This window comes from Biomphalaria glabrata, chromosome 1, assembly GCF_947242115.1.
Source record: "Biomphalaria glabrata chromosome 1, xgBioGlab47.1, whole genome shotgun sequence".
Classification (NCBI taxonomy): Eukaryota; Metazoa; Mollusca; class Gastropoda; family Planorbidae; genus Biomphalaria; species Biomphalaria glabrata.
Genome location: NC_074711.1, coordinates 13,561,734 through 13,579,450, shown reverse-complemented (window position 1 = coordinate 13,579,450; position 17,717 = coordinate 13,561,734). Strand labels below are relative to the sequence as shown.

General features: G+C 34.5%; 1 protein-coding gene across 14 annotated transcripts in view; it reads right to left on the bottom strand.

Moving 5' to 3' along the window:
• Nucleotides 1-9,579, bottom strand: part of LOC106075759 (serine/threonine-protein kinase 10-A-like) — a 39,522-nt gene extending 29,943 nt beyond the window's left edge. For 3 of the 14 annotated variants that reach the window (XR_008776900.1, XM_056023109.1, XM_056023195.1), the window contains exons 1-9: nucleotides 9,078-9,544; nucleotides 7,217-7,621; nucleotides 6,395-6,559; nucleotides 5,263-5,461; nucleotides 5,004-5,076; nucleotides 4,244-4,320; nucleotides 3,501-3,618; nucleotides 505-586; nucleotides 292-414 (exon numbers count right to left, since the gene is read on the bottom strand). Coding sequence is in view for 13 of the 14 variants with exons in the window: in XM_056023109.1 (XP_055879084.1) it covers nucleotides 292-414; nucleotides 505-586; nucleotides 3,501-3,618; nucleotides 4,244-4,320; nucleotides 5,004-5,076; nucleotides 5,263-5,461; nucleotides 6,395-6,559; nucleotides 7,217-7,381 (1,002 nt within the window). In the remaining variant the exon portion in view is untranslated. Of the gene's footprint in view, nucleotides 1-291; nucleotides 415-504; nucleotides 587-3,500; nucleotides 3,619-4,243; nucleotides 4,321-5,003; nucleotides 5,077-5,262; nucleotides 5,462-6,394; nucleotides 6,560-7,216; nucleotides 7,622-9,077 lie in introns of all 14 variants that reach the window. The other 11 variants (XM_056023158.1, XM_056023185.1, XM_056023118.1 and 8 more) reach the window with 11 other exon arrangements.
• Nucleotides 9,580-17,717: the final 8,138 nt, after the last annotated feature.

Below are 17,717 nucleotides of genomic sequence, written 5' to 3'. Positions count from 1 at the left end.
CTATATTAAGAAATTATAGAAATATGTTGTAGCATTATCAATGAACTTAAGTATGCAACATTAAGAAAGACTATTTTGGAATGAAAGGAATAGAGGAAACATTAAATTTCAACTATATGTGATTTCAAGGTGTGAATAAAGCTAAGGAATATTAAGCATTGAAGATTAGATAAGATGATTTATTTATTTGTTAAAATGTGTTTGCAATTACCCAAATAAATTATTGAGTCTTTTAACAATATATTGACATTTAAGATCCATGTATATCTAGTAAATTAAAAACTTAACAACCTTAATAGCCAAAATATCTTCTTCTTCAGTCAAATCCTCCACAATCTCGACAACTTCTGCTTTGGCTTCACATATTAAATCCAAGATGGCCTTTTTGTCTTGATATCCTTTAATGAACGGATGCTTTGAACAAAACAAAAATGTTTCTTATGACATGAAAAGAAACAGATTCTCACTAATAACTAAGGGTTGAAACTATTAGAGTTTCCCTACCTCTAGTAACTCTTGTGCTGTTACCCTCTGTTCTGGGTTCTTCACCAAACACTTGCTCACAAAGTCTCTGAAATCTTTGGACCTGGTCAGAAAAATGAATGGAAAAGAAAGTAATTTAAAAAACAAACAAAAAACATTTTTGTGGGGCACCAGTACAACTGGTATTGAATATTTATTGTCATAAGCTTTCTTTTATGTGAAAAATGTAATGGTTAAACACTAGCATTCTAAATTCTACACATAGTAAACTGAATGAAAATTCATAATGACTTGTCCTGAGAATCATATATCCCCTTAACCCTCTCACTCATATTTATCCTTTGTCAGGGCCGCCGTGAGGGTTGTGTCCGCCTGCGTGCGAAATTAAAAATGCCACCCTCCCCCTTTTTTTTACTCTAAAAAACAATTCCATTAAGACTGAGCTGGACGCTGTTCCAAAAGTGGCCTTTGTTTTAAATCCATTTTTTGTAGACAGTTCCATTTTTTTCCTTGCATATTTGCACTGCTGTTGTATCCCTCAGGTACAACTATGAGCCATATACTAGGAACAATTTTGAATATATGTGCCTACAGAAATCTGAATTATTGGTTCTTTGTGATAAACAAAAACTGATCTCGTTCTGGCTGCTCGTTTATTCTCCAGTATTTGCGTCCATTATAATTGATGAGCTGCGGCAGCTATATTACAATGAACAGCGGATATGATCATGATCTATATACAATTTCTCAAAAACTTTGACTGGTCAAGAGTATTACATAGTCTGGACGTGGATATGTTCACATGTTTTTATTGTAAGTTAAAGTATAAGAATAAATAAAAGCTTGAAATACAAAAGCCATCAGAACTTTTTCAACGTTCGTAAACTTTCATAATAATTATCACGATTGTATTTTGGAGAGATGTGCATTGTATTCACAATCATCTGACATACACGGATTCAGAGTTGCCTACAAATGTATCCAACAAATGAAGCAACTCAGCCCTGAATATTTTTCATGAGTTTAAGTAAATAATCCAAAGTACAAGTCACTTAAACAATGACTTGAAATAAAACATAGTAAGGCAGTGTTTCTCGCATTTCCGGGTGGCGAATCCCTAGATAACAACATTTTCGTTCGAGCCCCTATAAAAAGCTGTAGCCCAGGGAACGATGTAGGCTCCAATAGTGAGGTCCGTGATTTTTTTTTTAGAATGTAGTAAAAAAAAAAGAAACTTAGTCACAACTTTTAGGTTTTATTTGTCATTTAGCCTTCTTTAATTGAACACTGTGTCTAGAAATGATAGAAACCAAATTAACGTCTTGTTTACATAAGGTGTAAGCCTTGTAAAAAGTTCCTCCTGAAGGTAGAATTGAAGATATGGTAGGTTTCCATTCAAGTCGGCGAGGGGTCTGAACATTGTTTTCAACGCCCCCTCCCCCTTTTACGGTTGTTTGTCGGTTGTTGGCTTATAGCTCAAGACAGCTAGTACAACTAAACCGATGTAAGCGTTTTATATTTGTTAATAACTAAACTTTAAATAACTTGAATAAACTTCTTTGCGAACAAAAACTCAATATAACTATTATTATTCCCGATTTAACTTGAGATAAGATATAGATCTAATAGTAATAAAATAAACTGATATTTAAACAAAATCTAGCTCACAAAAAAAAAAGTAATTACTCTTTCATGCCTTAAGATCATCTCACATTTGCACTAGGCATGCTAATTTAATCATCATCACTGCATAACTAGCAATCAATCACTTAACCTCTTCTTACCGCCGCCGAGGAAACACACACACTCCATAACTCCTCTTTTTTGACTTTTTAATTACTGGTAATAGATCTACTTATAGTGCGGGCTATTTGACTCAAACAAATATTACAACAACTGTGAAAATTCATGGCCAGAAATGAGTATGTTCCTATGGAAAAACCTGTGGGATTCCCTCGTACACTGCTTTATTTTTTTGGTTCTAGTTTCCAAAATAATTTCTTATGTACGAATATCGTTTATATTTTCAAAGGATAATGGAATAATTAGAATTTATATAAAATATTTAAGAACATTTTTTATTTAACTAATTTTTTTTTTTTAAGTCACCTTGGAATAATGATTTGGCCGCCCCTTTAAGTCGGCCGCCTGCGTGCAATGCACACATTGCACAATAGGTAGCGACGGCCCTGCCCTTTGTTGTTTCTTCTTCTTGCCAATTAGCTGCTAAGCTCTGACATAGTGAAAGTTAGCTTTCACCAAGCTTTACAATTTAAATTAGGCTAGCACAAAACATTTCTTTAAATTGAGCCTGATATCAAAACATTTCTAAAGGTTCAGGAGGTGCCCTGCAGATCTGTATTTTATGGAAGCATGGTACTGAAGTACTAGATAATTTTATTTTAATTTTTTTTTTCACTTTCCAACACATTTCTCAATACACTTACATTACCCCCTTAGTTTTTTTTTAACACTTTCGTAGGTATCTAATGAAGAGTATGTAATGTTCATAGCTGAAAAGGGCACATTTTAGTCACTGAAAATGTTCTTTAAACTAAGAGTGTCTTAATTTATGACATAATTTATTTGACAAGATAAAAGGCCAAATGAGATGCTTTAATTTTAGTTCTAAAAAATAAGTCAAAATAAGTTTTTAAAAATATTTATTCCTAGAAATTAATCTATGGAGTTTCTAGTTATATCCAATTTATTGTCACAACTAAACATACATGTATTATAGAGGCTCTAGAACCAGTTTTTTGAGGGGAAGGAATAAAAAAACAACAATACAACCTTACTTAGCTGGGGTCAAGGCCATCCAAACATTAGGTAGAGTATAATATGTGGATAATATTATTTGTCCAATTATCTTTCAGAATATTAAATTGTTTGTGACTTAATTGAAATGAGAAAAAAAAATTAGGATATACTGAGTTGTTGAACTGCATCATGGGTTGAAAACCTCAACACTAAAAGATCTATGGAAAAATTAATGAAATGAACTATCATACACTTACCATCTGGAAGGTTTGTCAAAGTTTGGTGGTTCAGCCTTTTGTATTTTAATCAGCACTCTCATGGGATGCATCTCTTTGTTAGGTGGTTCTATCTGAGCAAATTCTATCATTGTTATACCTACAGTAGTAGAATGAAGAAATAATTGAGTGGTGAAAATAATGAGCAAATAAAAAATTACATTTATTGTAATGACTTGGATACAAAATCATACAATCACCAATATAATGACAATGGCTATAATTTAATTTGATGCTATCAACTCTTCATAGTTATAATTTAGGAGGGGTAAATTATTATATTAAATACTAAATCTTAACTCAGTGGAATAAATTAATTTGCAACTATTATTTTTATAATTAGAATTAAAATTGCATTATTTAAATAAACTTCTGAAAAGTGCGTCCCCATGCTACAATACTATGTTCTCTTCACTCTGGTTCAATTTCCTACTGTGAACATGTGGGAGATTTGGAAAATGTTTCTGTGGTTGCTTGATAAATACAGCTCAGCAAGATCTACATTCCTAATATTCATCAGAATTGGAATTCAAGACCCTCACGCATGCTAGGAGTTTATGACATTCATCCACACGTCTCAGACAATGGGATTATTGTTAGTGGAACAATAAATAATCGTTAAATAAGAATGTCCCCAAATATGCCTGGCAAAAATGCACAAAGTTATTAACAACTAATTCTGGACCTTGGACTACATTGTACCAATAATGTGTTAAACTTCCTACCCAAAGACCATATATCAGCTTTGTAATCATAAGGAACATCTTTTAATGTTTCACACAGTATAACTTCAGGCGCCATCCTGAAAGAAATGTTTAGAGTTATTAGCTTACTAGATTAAGTCAAATCAACTGGTGAGCTCTTGAGATTTGAAATATGTAGATTTAACAAATTAAAAAAGATTTTAAAGTGTACTTTCTTATCATGTAATGATGACACAAAAGTCTGGTGTGTGATTTGAGCTGAAAATCTCAGATTTTAGTCTACTGTGCATATTCAAAACACATTTGCAAATTTATTTTTATTTTTTAAATCTACTTTACATTAGAGATATTTGCAAATGGTTTGTGGAAAAAGTAACAGCCAACTATTTTACTCAAAACCTAATTTCTCATGTTTTTAACTAATTTTCAAATACATTGATAATTGAAATTTCTGAAATGTTATTTAATATGGAATTACAACACACAACAAAACTTCCTTATGATATTTGTTGAAGTAAATAGCCATTGAATTTGATTGCTGTAGTTTAAGCAACAATCTAGAATTATTCTTGATGTCAGCAGATAAGTAGCTTATACTCAGTTATCATTCTATGCCCAGACATCAACCGCTAATTTTAATAACAATCAGGAAAACTGCCTGCTGAGTGACCTGTTCTTACAGTGGATGTGGCAGAAGTACATGTGGTAGAATGTTACAGCTTGATTGGTTACTTAGTCAAAGTAGGGACAATAGTCTATTCACGATCAATTGTTATCTTACCAGTAAGGGGTTCCTATAAATGTATCTCTGCGTTGAGCTGTTTTTGTATTTTTAGCTGAGACACCAAAATCAGCTGAAACAGAAATAGTCAACATATAACCTTTTGATGAAGAACTCAATTTATTATACTAATGACATCAGTCCTTCAAAATAACTTTCTTATAGAACTTAAACAATCTTAATTATAACTATTTTGTATGATGATTTTCCTATTATATATTAACCTAAGAACTATTTATATAAAATTTAATCTAGTTACCTAATTTAACATCTCCTTCTTGAGTCAGGAGCACATTCCCAGCTTTGATATCTCTGTGAATGACTTTATGCTCATGCAGAAATGCCAGAGCTACACACATCTCATGAGCAACATAACGAATCATAGGCTCTGTGAGAGGTTTCTCTAGATCTACCATGATTGAATCTAGAGCTCCACCTCCGCAATACTCTATAAACATCTGTAACAGTGACATAGTTAAGCTTTTTATAAAATGAGCTTTTTTTTTTTTTTAAATAACAAGCATAAAGTACATATACACACTCTATAGATAAGCTTTCCAAAGGATGTTTTATTTTATTTTCCACTTCTTTCAAGCTCACAAATGAGAGCAATTCTTGCACAGACTCCATCAGCTTCCAGTGAAAGCAAGAATGGAAAACAAGGAGGCCACACTTTGCCATCAGTGCATTTACAATAAAGAAAAGCCTTTGAACCTTAGTGAATTGTTCACTCCATATGTCCCTCAGAGAACACTGTGCTCCATGGACTCAAGTGACACCACATTTCTCCCTCAAAAGTTACTATTCGCTGGATTTTTTTGTACACAGACAAAAGGTAAACTCACTCCCCATAGATCTCAGACAGACAGCATGCTTCACTACATTCAAGAGGAACATTAAGACCTATCTGTTCCAAACTTTTTAGATAGTTGTCATTTTAGCTCTTGTGCTTATGTTTGCAATGTTATCATAGCACCTTGAGCCTACTTCATGTTTGTTAACAGTGCTCTATAAATTAAATTATTATTAAATAGGGGCAATTAAAAGGTAGTACAAGAAGCAGGGTAACAAAGAGCATGTCAGGGGCAATGGGGAACCAGAGGTGGGGGCAAGACAGGATGAGGTGAGCTAGGGAAAGGAAGGGGCCAATTTCCATGAGACCAAGAGAAGGGCGAGAGAAGTGCAAAGTGACACTCTGGCAATTCAGGCAAAAAGAGAGACTAGTTGTTAAGTGCCTCTTCAATACATAAAGGTTAATTAAATTATAAATTAATATTTTTCCAAAGCATGTCCATTAGACCAGAAACATCCTTAAATATCCAGTAAAATTAACATTTTCAGAAGACGAAAGGAAAGTACAGTTGTTGTTTTTTTAAAAAGGGTCAACTAACCCATAATTTGTTTTCAAAAAAGAAAGCCTCATGGAGGCCAACAATGTTCTTGTGGGCGCATTCTGCTAAAATATTGATTTCTACAGAAAAATCTTCCAAGTCTTCCTCATTCTTTATCTCTACTTGCTTCAAGGCAGCTAATTCATTGTTGTCCTTCCTGCGTGCCTGTAGGTCCAAAAACAAATTGTTAAATGTTATTTTCAGTGTCATGTTAATTTAATTTCTAAACATATATTATTTATCTTTTACATAATATATATATATATATTCTATCAATTAAGCCACTTGATGCATTAAAAACTACTTAAATTCAATCTGAACTATTATTAAATGCATTTTAAAAGAAGTAGACTGATAAATAGTTTACATTGGATATATATAATACTGGTCTTTGATTCCAATAACAAAAGATATTTTTTCAAATACCATAAGCAAGTAATATCAAATACTGTTCAATAAATAAGTTAAAAATATCAATGCAGAACAATTTAAAATATCAGTTAGATAATTCCTCATTATCATATTTCAACAATAAAAATTGATGTGTCCTTTAAACAAATGTAGGCTAACAAACTAACCAAGATAAAATTATATAAAAACATAAGTCAGCTAGCTTTTTTTTATATAAATAAATAGAGCTCTATCATCAACAAACAAACACAAATATAACTCTTAATTGTATAAAAGCATTGTCTAGGGCATTATAAAGTATTGCCTTATAAACATGAGATGTTAAAAATATAGGTAAATATATATTAGTATATATATATATTATATTATTAAGAACTTAGAGATGTTTTAAATAGGAGTATTAACCAATACCTTATAAACTGCTCCAAAGGCACCTTCTCCAATTTCACCAATAATTTCCCAAAACTGATTAGGATCAGCATCTTTTTTTATGTTGACATTCCACTGTCCTTTTTTCTTATCATCATCATCTGCACCAAATTTGAAAAGTTTCCGAAAGCTACTCAGAAAAGACATTTTGATGTCAGTGTAACTTTCTTTCTATAAGGCCGAAAGGTAACACAATGATCTTCCTTTGGTAAGAGAAAGTTATTCAGAAGTATATTTATTTAGGTTGAGCCTTTTTCCTTAGTGCAAAAGCAAAACTTTTCCAACACAGAAGTAAATCAGCATTTTAACACTGCTTCATTCTTAAGGTCAAGCCAATCAAGGTGAGCGAAAATAAAAAAAATCATTTAGCCTAATGTCCGAAAATTCCTAAATACAAAAACATTTAAGACTATTTGCATATTTTTATACTAAGATATATTAATTGTTTTACATTTATATTAATGTTGTCAAACTACTAGTTCTAGTATTAAATTTAAAGTCATTCCTGGACTATCTCTATGAGTCCCCTCTGTCTATATGTCCTAGTCTCTATATCTATTGGATGTCATAAAGCTAGTAATGTAGTTAAAAGAGAAAATGTTCTAAGCAGACGGGGGATTAAAATGAAATAAAGAATGAATCCACAATAATACACACAGTGATGTGAACCCAACAGATCGTCAGATCTATAAACAACTAATTAACTTTCATTACTGCAACAGACAAGCATGCTAATTTATTTTGTAATTTAACATTTAATTATAATTTTTAATATTTTGATCTAGAATCTAGTAAGCTAGTAATAGACTATTATTTTGTATTTAAAAGTTTAGTGAGAAAATGCAATTAATTTTGTGACAATTGTATAGAATAGATCTAGATCTGTTAATTTTGTTAATATTAAATTGATTTTATTTCCTATTTTAAGCTGCACTTTGCTTTGCTCTAACTTTCTTTTTTTCTTCTCTGTTTAGATACTAGATTCTTCTTCTTCTAGCCAGCTTTTTCCTGCTGTGCTGTAAGCTCTTTTGCACTAGATCTAGATTAGAATCTAGAATCAATTTAGAGTCTAGTCAAGATCAAACTCAACTGAAGTAAAAAAAAACTGGATAATTAACTGACTGTAATTTGTATTATAATAATAATTCAATATTGACAATATGTGGGTAAACATTTAAAACATTGAAAAAATTATCTTGCCACTCAATTGACTCAATCAGATAGATAGACTATAGATAGATATTACTATATCTAATTCTAGATCTAGAATTGAGTCTTTCTAGCTAGATTCTAATCTAGAATCTCTAGACTAGATCTAATCTAGATATTATATTCTAGGTCTAGAGTCTAGATTCTCTCTAGCTCTAGATCAAATTTTTATTTATTTCCCTCCTTACTGACTTTACAAGTGTTGAAGTGAGACTTTGGATTCTTTAACTTTAGCCTAGGCACTTAAGACTAAGACTATAGTAGTATAGTATAGTATAGAGTAGATCTAAGTTTTAGCTTCTAAAGCTGTTTTATTTTAAGTTTAATCATTAATTATGATTAATAATAAATAATAATACTGAATTGTCAAATTGTTAATTCAGTCATTAATTTTAATGTTTACTTCTCAGGTCTACTAGAGTACTAGTTACTAGAGTCTACTACTATTGGCACTGGATCTAGATCTAGAATCTATCTAGGCTAGCCAATCTAGGTCTAGATTAGTCTAGATCTAGACTAGAGCTATATGATAGGGCTGAGTATATCACTTTAACATTTATCATTTTATCAGTATTAGAGTAGATCTAGATCTCTATTTCTATGAATGATCATGATATTATCATATTTCACTCACAGTTTTAGTTTACACTTCCTTCAATGAATTCATCGCAATACAAATACAAACGTTAATCTAAATTTATTTTCTGGACAGTCAATCACTTTCCTTACTTGAAGTTGAAGTATTCGCGATGTTGTAAAAAAAATCACAAATGAGACTAATAAGTGAATTTTCTTGAAATTTCCAATAACAATAAATTAAATGTCTTAAATGACTTAAAATAAATTAAAATGCACATAAAAATAAACTTGATAAACACAAGTCACAAGTCTATTCATATAGTCATATAGACTACAGATCTAGCAGTAACTCTCATGTATTTATTGTTATTAAGGCTCGAGCCAAAGGCACAACAGCGAAAGGCAGTTTACATTATAGATTGTGTTAATACAAAAAAAATAATAAAATAAATAGCAATGCTCAAATTGTACTAGCAGTGACTTTTCCGATCGTCGCCATTTTTGATATTTTTGACATGCGCAAGGGTTTTAAAAAACAAAATGAGTCATGTGGAGTTCCTGTTACTTAAAATATTGTATACAATACATGTACATCTATAATCTATATATATACTGCATAGACTAAGAAACGCCCACCTGTTATTTAAAAAAATTAATTAAAAGAAAAAAAATAGACCGCACAGGCACCCAAATTAATAAAACTATCAGTTTGAAATTAATACTAGATCAAAATAAATCTATAGCAGTTGTTATACAGACAAGCATCAAATGTAATTAAAGGCCCTATAACACCACCATTGATTTATAATAAAACTGCAATCTGATGCGCTTTTCTGCCACACCCCTGTGTTCTTCTTTAGGGAAGAAGCTTACAGTGACAAGATTAAGTGCAAACCACGTCTGTGACAATGATCATGTATATGTCGACATCATGGTATTGTTTTTGCATTGGAACATAGCCGACATACGTCTAGTTCAGTTATACGCATAGGCGGTGCAAGGCGTAGGCGAAGTGGGCGACCGTCTACAGCCTCGCGGTTCGAGAGGCCTCGAATGTTTACAAATATGGCAATAGGGTGCATAATTACTTTAATTCACTAATTCAACATCTATTCAAAATAATCAACAGCCGTTACAGATAAAGTGATCCGTATGGTAAACGAGTCTTTCTTCTTCTTTTTACACTAGAAATGCCAGCCATCTTAATTCAGATTTTGACATATAGCCTATGCATCAACCGGCAAAATGATTTTAAAAAATTATCGGATAATATTGAACACAACACTGGGAGAGCTTTAAAAAAATAGGTAAAATATTGAAATGCATGACGCGTAGGACGTAATCATCTTCTTTTTTGAAGTAATGTCTGTATTATATAAGATAAGATAAGACAATGGCGCAAGGTGGTAGGCGTTAATAGTGATTCGAAGTTGAAGTTCATATATTGTAGATGAATCCTAAACTAAAAAGTAATCCAAAAGATGAAATAGTCCTACGAGTGGATGAGAGCAGTAACTTCCAACCTGTAGATTACAGTGTTTCCCAAACTTTTTCCTTCACTTCACACCTTCTGAGGAAGTAGCGGAACACTTTGCGTATTTTTTTTTAGAGATTAATTCACGTTGTGGCCTACTAGTTCATTATTTCAGTTGTTCGTGGAACACATCTTCAGGCCTCTCGGAACGCTAGGGTTCGGTGGAACACAGTTTGGGAAACACTGGTGTATAATCACTTGAAAAATTACACAGACTGATATCTACTTAACAGAATGCCATTGAAGATGTTAAGCAGCTATTCCAATACATAACAGAAAAGTAAACTAAAAGGAGCTTTTCGAAAGTAAAATGAAAAAAAAAATATTTAAGAAATATAATGGTTAAGGAAAGACTTTAAGTTAGGCAGTTTTATCGTCACCTATACATACTTTCCGCCAAAGGGGGGGGGCCTCCCAAAATATTCTTCGCCCACATAAAATTTAGGTCTTGCGCCTCCACTGTTTATACTTACTTTCCTCCTGTGGCTATTTTTCAAAAAATTAGTATTGCTTCTTTTTTAAACATAAATGTACTATGTACAGTTCTATATCTAGTTTGGATTGTTGTTGGTTTGTTTATTGTTTAGGACTCTGCTGTTATGACCGTAGAAAATAATCTCATTTATTCAGTCATGGTGGCAGTAAGAAAAGGATGATAACCTCCAAACCCATCTCCCAGCTCTCTCTCTCTCTCTCTTCCATCCAAGGTTCGGTCCTTAGCACCCCAACGTGATTTCTGTTTTGCTTCCCTGTTCGCTTAATTGTCTCTTTTTACGGCCGTTCCCAGCCGGAAGCCATGTTGAGTAGGCTACGTGTGTGCAAAGATAAGGGAAATTATAAGGGCTAGATCTACATCTTGATATAAAATGGAGAACCCAAAGAATAGTCAGAAACAGTAATAAAATTACTTTTTTTTTATTAAACTTAAATACAAAATAGATTTCACAAAGGTATGTTTATGGGAAGCATAAATTACAATGCAGAAAAAAATAATGGTAGGGCCTAGGGGTCCGACTTTCTGCTCAAATGAAAGCACTTAAAGAATACTAAACATTTCAACGCAGTGAAGTAAGGCCTATGAGTTTGGGGAGGCTCGGATTCGCGAACTCAAAGTCTGAATCATAAAATAATTGGTTAAGGGGTATCTTGGGATATTTAAATAAATTAGTAAGTGCATTAATTTGGCCTAAACTTTGCTTGTTTACCCATTTTTTAAATTTCATAATCATTGGTAGTGTATTGTTTTGACTTTGTTCATGTGGTAAAAATGTGTTTTTTTTTCAACCCGGGGATTCAAATCCTGGTAAAGATAGTGATTTCAATTAAGTATTTTCTTTTGGCCTGGGTGGGTCCCATTCATGACATTTATTGTGCAACAACTGAAACAGTTTGAAGTCAACTTGTATGCAAAGTATCTACAGAACGTAATCCTGTTTTAGGCTATATTTAGACCTATTTGAAAATCCAGCATCAGCATCTTTTTTGCATTTTCTTAATTAAATGCACTGGTTACACACTTGTTAGGCTATTCAGCTACACTCAGCGTTCTTCTTTATACAAGTTGTTTTTCTTTAAATTTCTATAGCTTATAAATAGCATTATTAACGGCTATAATATTAAAGCATCTTTTAAATGTTGGATGCTTCTAACTCTATTTTCTCTGGTTATTTGTTATTACAGTGAGGTAAATCTAGCTTTAGTTTATTTGATTTTTTTTATTACTATGATGATGGTTTAAACTTCTTGTTTTTATGCCGTGCGATCAAGCAAACTCAATTCTTTCTTTCAGATAATAGACCATCGGCAGAAGATGGTGACAGGCAGAGTTCCAACCCGGGATTATAGTGGCAGATATTGGAGCGCATACAACACGACCAGCCACCCGACCCACCCTGTTATAAGTCTACATTTTCTGCAAAGAAAACAGCGCGGCAGTGAAACTTTTAAAACAATGGTGTCCAGCATTCGACCGAGGCACATGCCTCTCGAATCTTCTGCTAACTCAACAATTTTTCATTTGTCAGAAATGTATATTCCCTCCCCCTCCGGCCCGAAAAAATTGTTTTGAAATGAACATTTCGGAAAGAAGTTTATCTGTGTAGGATGTATATAGATGTATATAGATGTATATAGATGTATATAGATGTATATAGATGTATATATAGATGTATATAGATGTATATAGATGTATATAGATGTATATATAGATGTATATAGATGTATATAGATGTATATAGATGTATATAGATGTATATACTATATACTTTGTTTTAATACAATTATCATATAAATATACGAACTGTGGCAAACTCTGCCGCTCCATAATCGGCTTGATCAGTCACACCAGATTCTGCCCCGTCTCAACACGAAACCAAAGACATTGACTCACCTGGGCGCATGCATTGTCCTCCGAGACATAAGGAGTCATATTATTATATTAATTTATATTATAAATAATAAAAATATACCGTGTCTTCACACTAAAACTAATATGCATCTTTCTGGTGCACTAATGGCACATTTTAGAGGGGTGGGGGGGGGGTGAGTATCGTCCTTGGAAACATAGTGACAAGTCAGTGAGAACTGTATGAGAACAATAAGAAATTTATCCATAACTGGGGGTCGAGGGGGAAGTAAAGATTAAGTGTTTATGTAAACAACGATGTGGACGTTTTGTCGGAACACTCTCTCTCTCTCTCTCTCTCTCTCTCTCTCTCTCTGTTTTCAACCATCTACAACAAGTGTCACGTGATGTGCAAATGTCTGTTGTATTTATAATAGTAAAACCTGAACAAAAGCACACACAGGCATGACAATATGAAGATGCATGTTTTGAAGACGTTTATTATCCAGTATAAATCATTGTGTAGGGCTGTAAGCTATAGAGCAGACCCGAATTTTTGCAACAAAACACACACACACGCCACTGTTTATAAGGAATGTGTGTAGATCCATTGCGAGCTTTAAGATCAAGAAGGAAGGTATATCTTTGGTCGTTAGACTTCCAAGCCATGTGTACACAACGTTTGCTTCAAATAAGCGAGACGTCAACTTTGACAAGTCATTCATTACCATATACGAGGGCTAGCACACCATTCGCTGCATCGTCGTTTGAAGATACCATTGGGGAGGGGATGGGGAGTGTTATGTACTTACATCATTCACAGTTTGTATTGCAACTCGAGCAACTGTTGGGAAAACAAAGGGAATTTTCCCTTTTTGTTGCTATTTGTTTTAGGTGGCTGGTTTAACTTTGTCTAAGATTTTTGGACAAAATCTTTTATGTGAATTTATCACAATGACGTTTAAACTCGTGAAATTTTTAAATACACATGCAGATTGCAAATCGGTGATATCAGGTCAGAAGTATTACGATTTGTAGACCTAAATGGCCACTTCTGTCTCGAAAGACAAAGGGCGCGCCCAGAAAATGTTCTGGTGTTAGTTGCTTCTACTTAAGTCGGGGCAGAGTCTATTGTGACCAATGCTGGATTTACCTACAGGCAACAAAATCTATAGCCCCTCCACTCCGAAAAAATGTTTTGAAGAAGGAGAAAATTGTGTTATGTTGATTACAAGTGCTCCATATCTTGAATAGCTTAGGGCCTTATCAAGTGTAAATCCAGTCCAGATTGTGACTTAACAGGCCAAATTCTGGATCCCCAAATTTTGATTCATCTCGTGCATGATATGGAATCTATCTTAGGACTATCAGATATAACAGCTTTTCATCACGACATATTCACAACCATGTTCATCTTTATTTCAACTATTTTTAACTATTATTAGAATGTCTTCTGTAACTTTCACTCCCCCTATACACTATTATCAATTCAGTACACTAGTTTTAGGTGTCTTGAGAGATGAAAAGTAGAAAGGTGAAGATCTTTCTTTTTTTCATTAATTTGCGAGAGACCTTTCTAAGATCAAAGCTGTGCTGCAAAGGGAGGTAACTCCAGTACAGTGTGTAGCAGACGACAACAGAAATCTAAGCACGGAACTTACATTAGAATATTTATGGCAAGTCACGAGAGAAGGGATCCACGAGAACGATTACATCTCCAAAAGATCACCTCTTCTCTCATTCAATATTTTAGAAAGTTACGTGTTTCCTCACAAGTATCTGCATACTTATCGTCTCTTGGCACATGACCTGCTGTATCAAGTTCGTTATCACTTTCACTTATCTAGAAGGTCAAGACCTTTTTTCATAGCACAAACGAAAACTTTGGTATGGTTGGTTTGATATACATGGGTCTAGAGGGCATTGCAGCACCATGCGCAAACTATGCAAACTATACATTTTGGAAATCTAGGAAAAGAACTTTGATATTGATCACAATCGAAGAAATAAAAGGGTGGGGGTGTATTACACCGAAACTCGCGGGCAGACCTTGTGAGTCTATTATTTTCGCATAAGAACAGTTGTGTGGTAGATTGACAGGAACTGCTAATTAAATATTGTTTCACAACAATGAAGACAGGCGTCCAGATTGGGAAGTCCTTGTCATTTGTCAAACATTCAAATGGTATGACTAGGGAGTCTACGTCACAATTGTCAAAACAGGAAGGGTGCTGCTGAGGAAGGGATCCATGTGGACTTCGAATCTTATGATTGTTTTTTCTTTAGCAGAGAAGACGCTCTGTCAGTTGTGGCACCAGTTCAATGTTTTAATGACGAAGACTCTGTATATCAGTTGTGGGCACCAGTTCAGTGTTTCAATGACGAAGACTCTATCAGTTGTGACACCAGTTCAGTGTTTCAATGACGAAGACTCTATCAGTTGTGACACCAGTTCAGTGTTTCAATGACGAAGACTCTATCAGTTGTGGCACCAGTTCAGTGTTTCAATGACGAAGACTCTATCAGTTGTGGGCACCAGTTCAGTGTTTCAATGACGAAGACTCTATCAGTTGTGGCACCAGTTCAGTGTTTTAATGACGAAGACTCTATCAGTTGTGGCACCAGTTCAGTGTTTCAATGACGAAGGCTCTATCAGTTGTGACACCAGTTCAATGTTTCAATGACCAAGACTGTATATCAGTTGTGGGCACCAGTTCAGTGTTTCAATGACGAAGACTCACTCTATCAGTTGTGGGCACCAGTTCAATGTTTCAATGACGAAGACTCACTCTATCAGTTGTGGGCACCAGTTCAGTGTTTCAATGACGAAGACTCACTCTATCAGTTGTGGGCACCAGTTCAGTGTTTCAATGACGTAGACGCTCTCTATCAGTTGTGGGCACCATTTCAGTGTTTCAATGACGAAGACTCTATCAGTTGTGGCACCAGTTCAGTGTTTCAATGACGAAGACTCTCTCTTTCAGTTGTGGCACCAGTTCAGTGTTTCAATGACGAAGACTCTATCATTTGTGGGCACCAGTTCAATGTTTCAATGACGAAGACTCACTCTATCAGTTGTGGGCACCAGTTCAGTGTTTCAATGACGAAGACTCACTCTATCAGTTCTGGGCACCAGTTCAATGTTTCAATGACGAAGACTCTCTATATCAGTTGTTGGCACCAGTTCAGTGTTTCAATAACGAAGACTCACTCTATCAGTTGTGGCACCAGTTCAGTGTTTCAATAACGAAGACTCTCTCTTTCAGTTGTGGGCACCAGTTCAGTGTTTCAATGACGAAGACTCACTCTATTAGTTGTGGGCACCAGTTCAATGTTTCAATAACGAAGACTCTCTCTTTCAGTTGTGGGCACCAGTTCAGTGTTTCAATGACGGAGACTCTCTCTATTAGTTGTGGCATCAGTTCAGTGTTTCAATGACGAAGACGCTCTCTATCAGTTGTGGCACCAGTTCAGTGTTTCAATGACGAAGACTCTCTCTATCACTTGTGGGCACCAGTTCAGTGTTTCAGTAACTAAGACTCTCTCTATCAGTTGTGGGCACCAATTCAGTGTTTCAGTAACTAAGACTCTCTCTATCAGTTATGGGCACCAATTCAGTGTTTCAGTAACTAAGACTCTCTCTATCAGTTGTGGGCACCAATTCAGTGTTTCAGTAACTAAGACTCTCTCTATCAGTTGTGGGCAGGGAACAGTACCAGGAAAAAGAAGAGACAGACAGAGAAAGCGATGCTAAGACAACATAAACAAGTGAACGGACTTGCCATTGAAGGAGGCAAAAGACATTAAGGGTTGGAGAAAGATGGTCGACAAATCTTGACTGATTCCCCAACTGTCCAACAGACAATGGGATAGATGAAGTTGAAGGATGAACAAAACAGCTTTTCCTTTTTTTTTTTTGGATACACAGAGGCGGCGATAAGAACATGCGGGGCCTGGGCCCTGGTGCCGACAATCCGCACGTATCTGAGCTCTCTGGTACTTCTTGTTTTATTTTTACCTGTATTGGAATGAATATAGTAATAGTGTTACTGGGGTGGGGGGGGGGGGGTTGAGAGAAGAAAAATAAAACAAAGCGTATTCTTTTTGCAGAAATGCAATTATTTTTCACACTTTGGTGTTGCTCCCTGATATTGGTCACCCTTTGCAGTGCGCCCTTTGCCGACCCCAATGACGACACTGATGCAATTTAGGTGAAAGTGTGTCAAGCGAAGTGTGACTACAACTGACCCATAGGGGCCTCTTACAAGTTTTTAATGTACACACAAAGCTTCATCTGTAATCTTGTTTTGATGTAGCCCTCCTTAAATAGTAACACTGTAATGGTGTTTAGTTCTAGATGCTATACAATTACATTGTCTGTATTCATGTTTAATACAATCTGTACATTAGTGTACACTGTACAGTGTACATGAATGATATTTAATTTTATTTTTGAATAATTTCATCCCATATTTAAAATACGGGAAATAACTCAGCACATCAGTAATTTTCTTCGCCAAATTATGAATTGCTTCCCGTTACATGAACTAGCCGTTTGCAGTTGTCCTTTAGCATGGAATGGCATAGGTATTGAAGAAGGGGAAAAGAAAATGTACGTACTTTGCTACATTGAAATAATTGGTGTAAGTTGATTATTTCACCATAACAATTTTTACAATTCTTCTTATCTTGTACATTCTTCATGAATTTAGAAAACAAAACACCCCTAGTGGGTGGGCGTGGATCTCCAAAAAGGCTTTAACGATTTTCCTAGAAATTTGACAGTTTATGTATATTTTTAGGGGGAAAGCTATTGC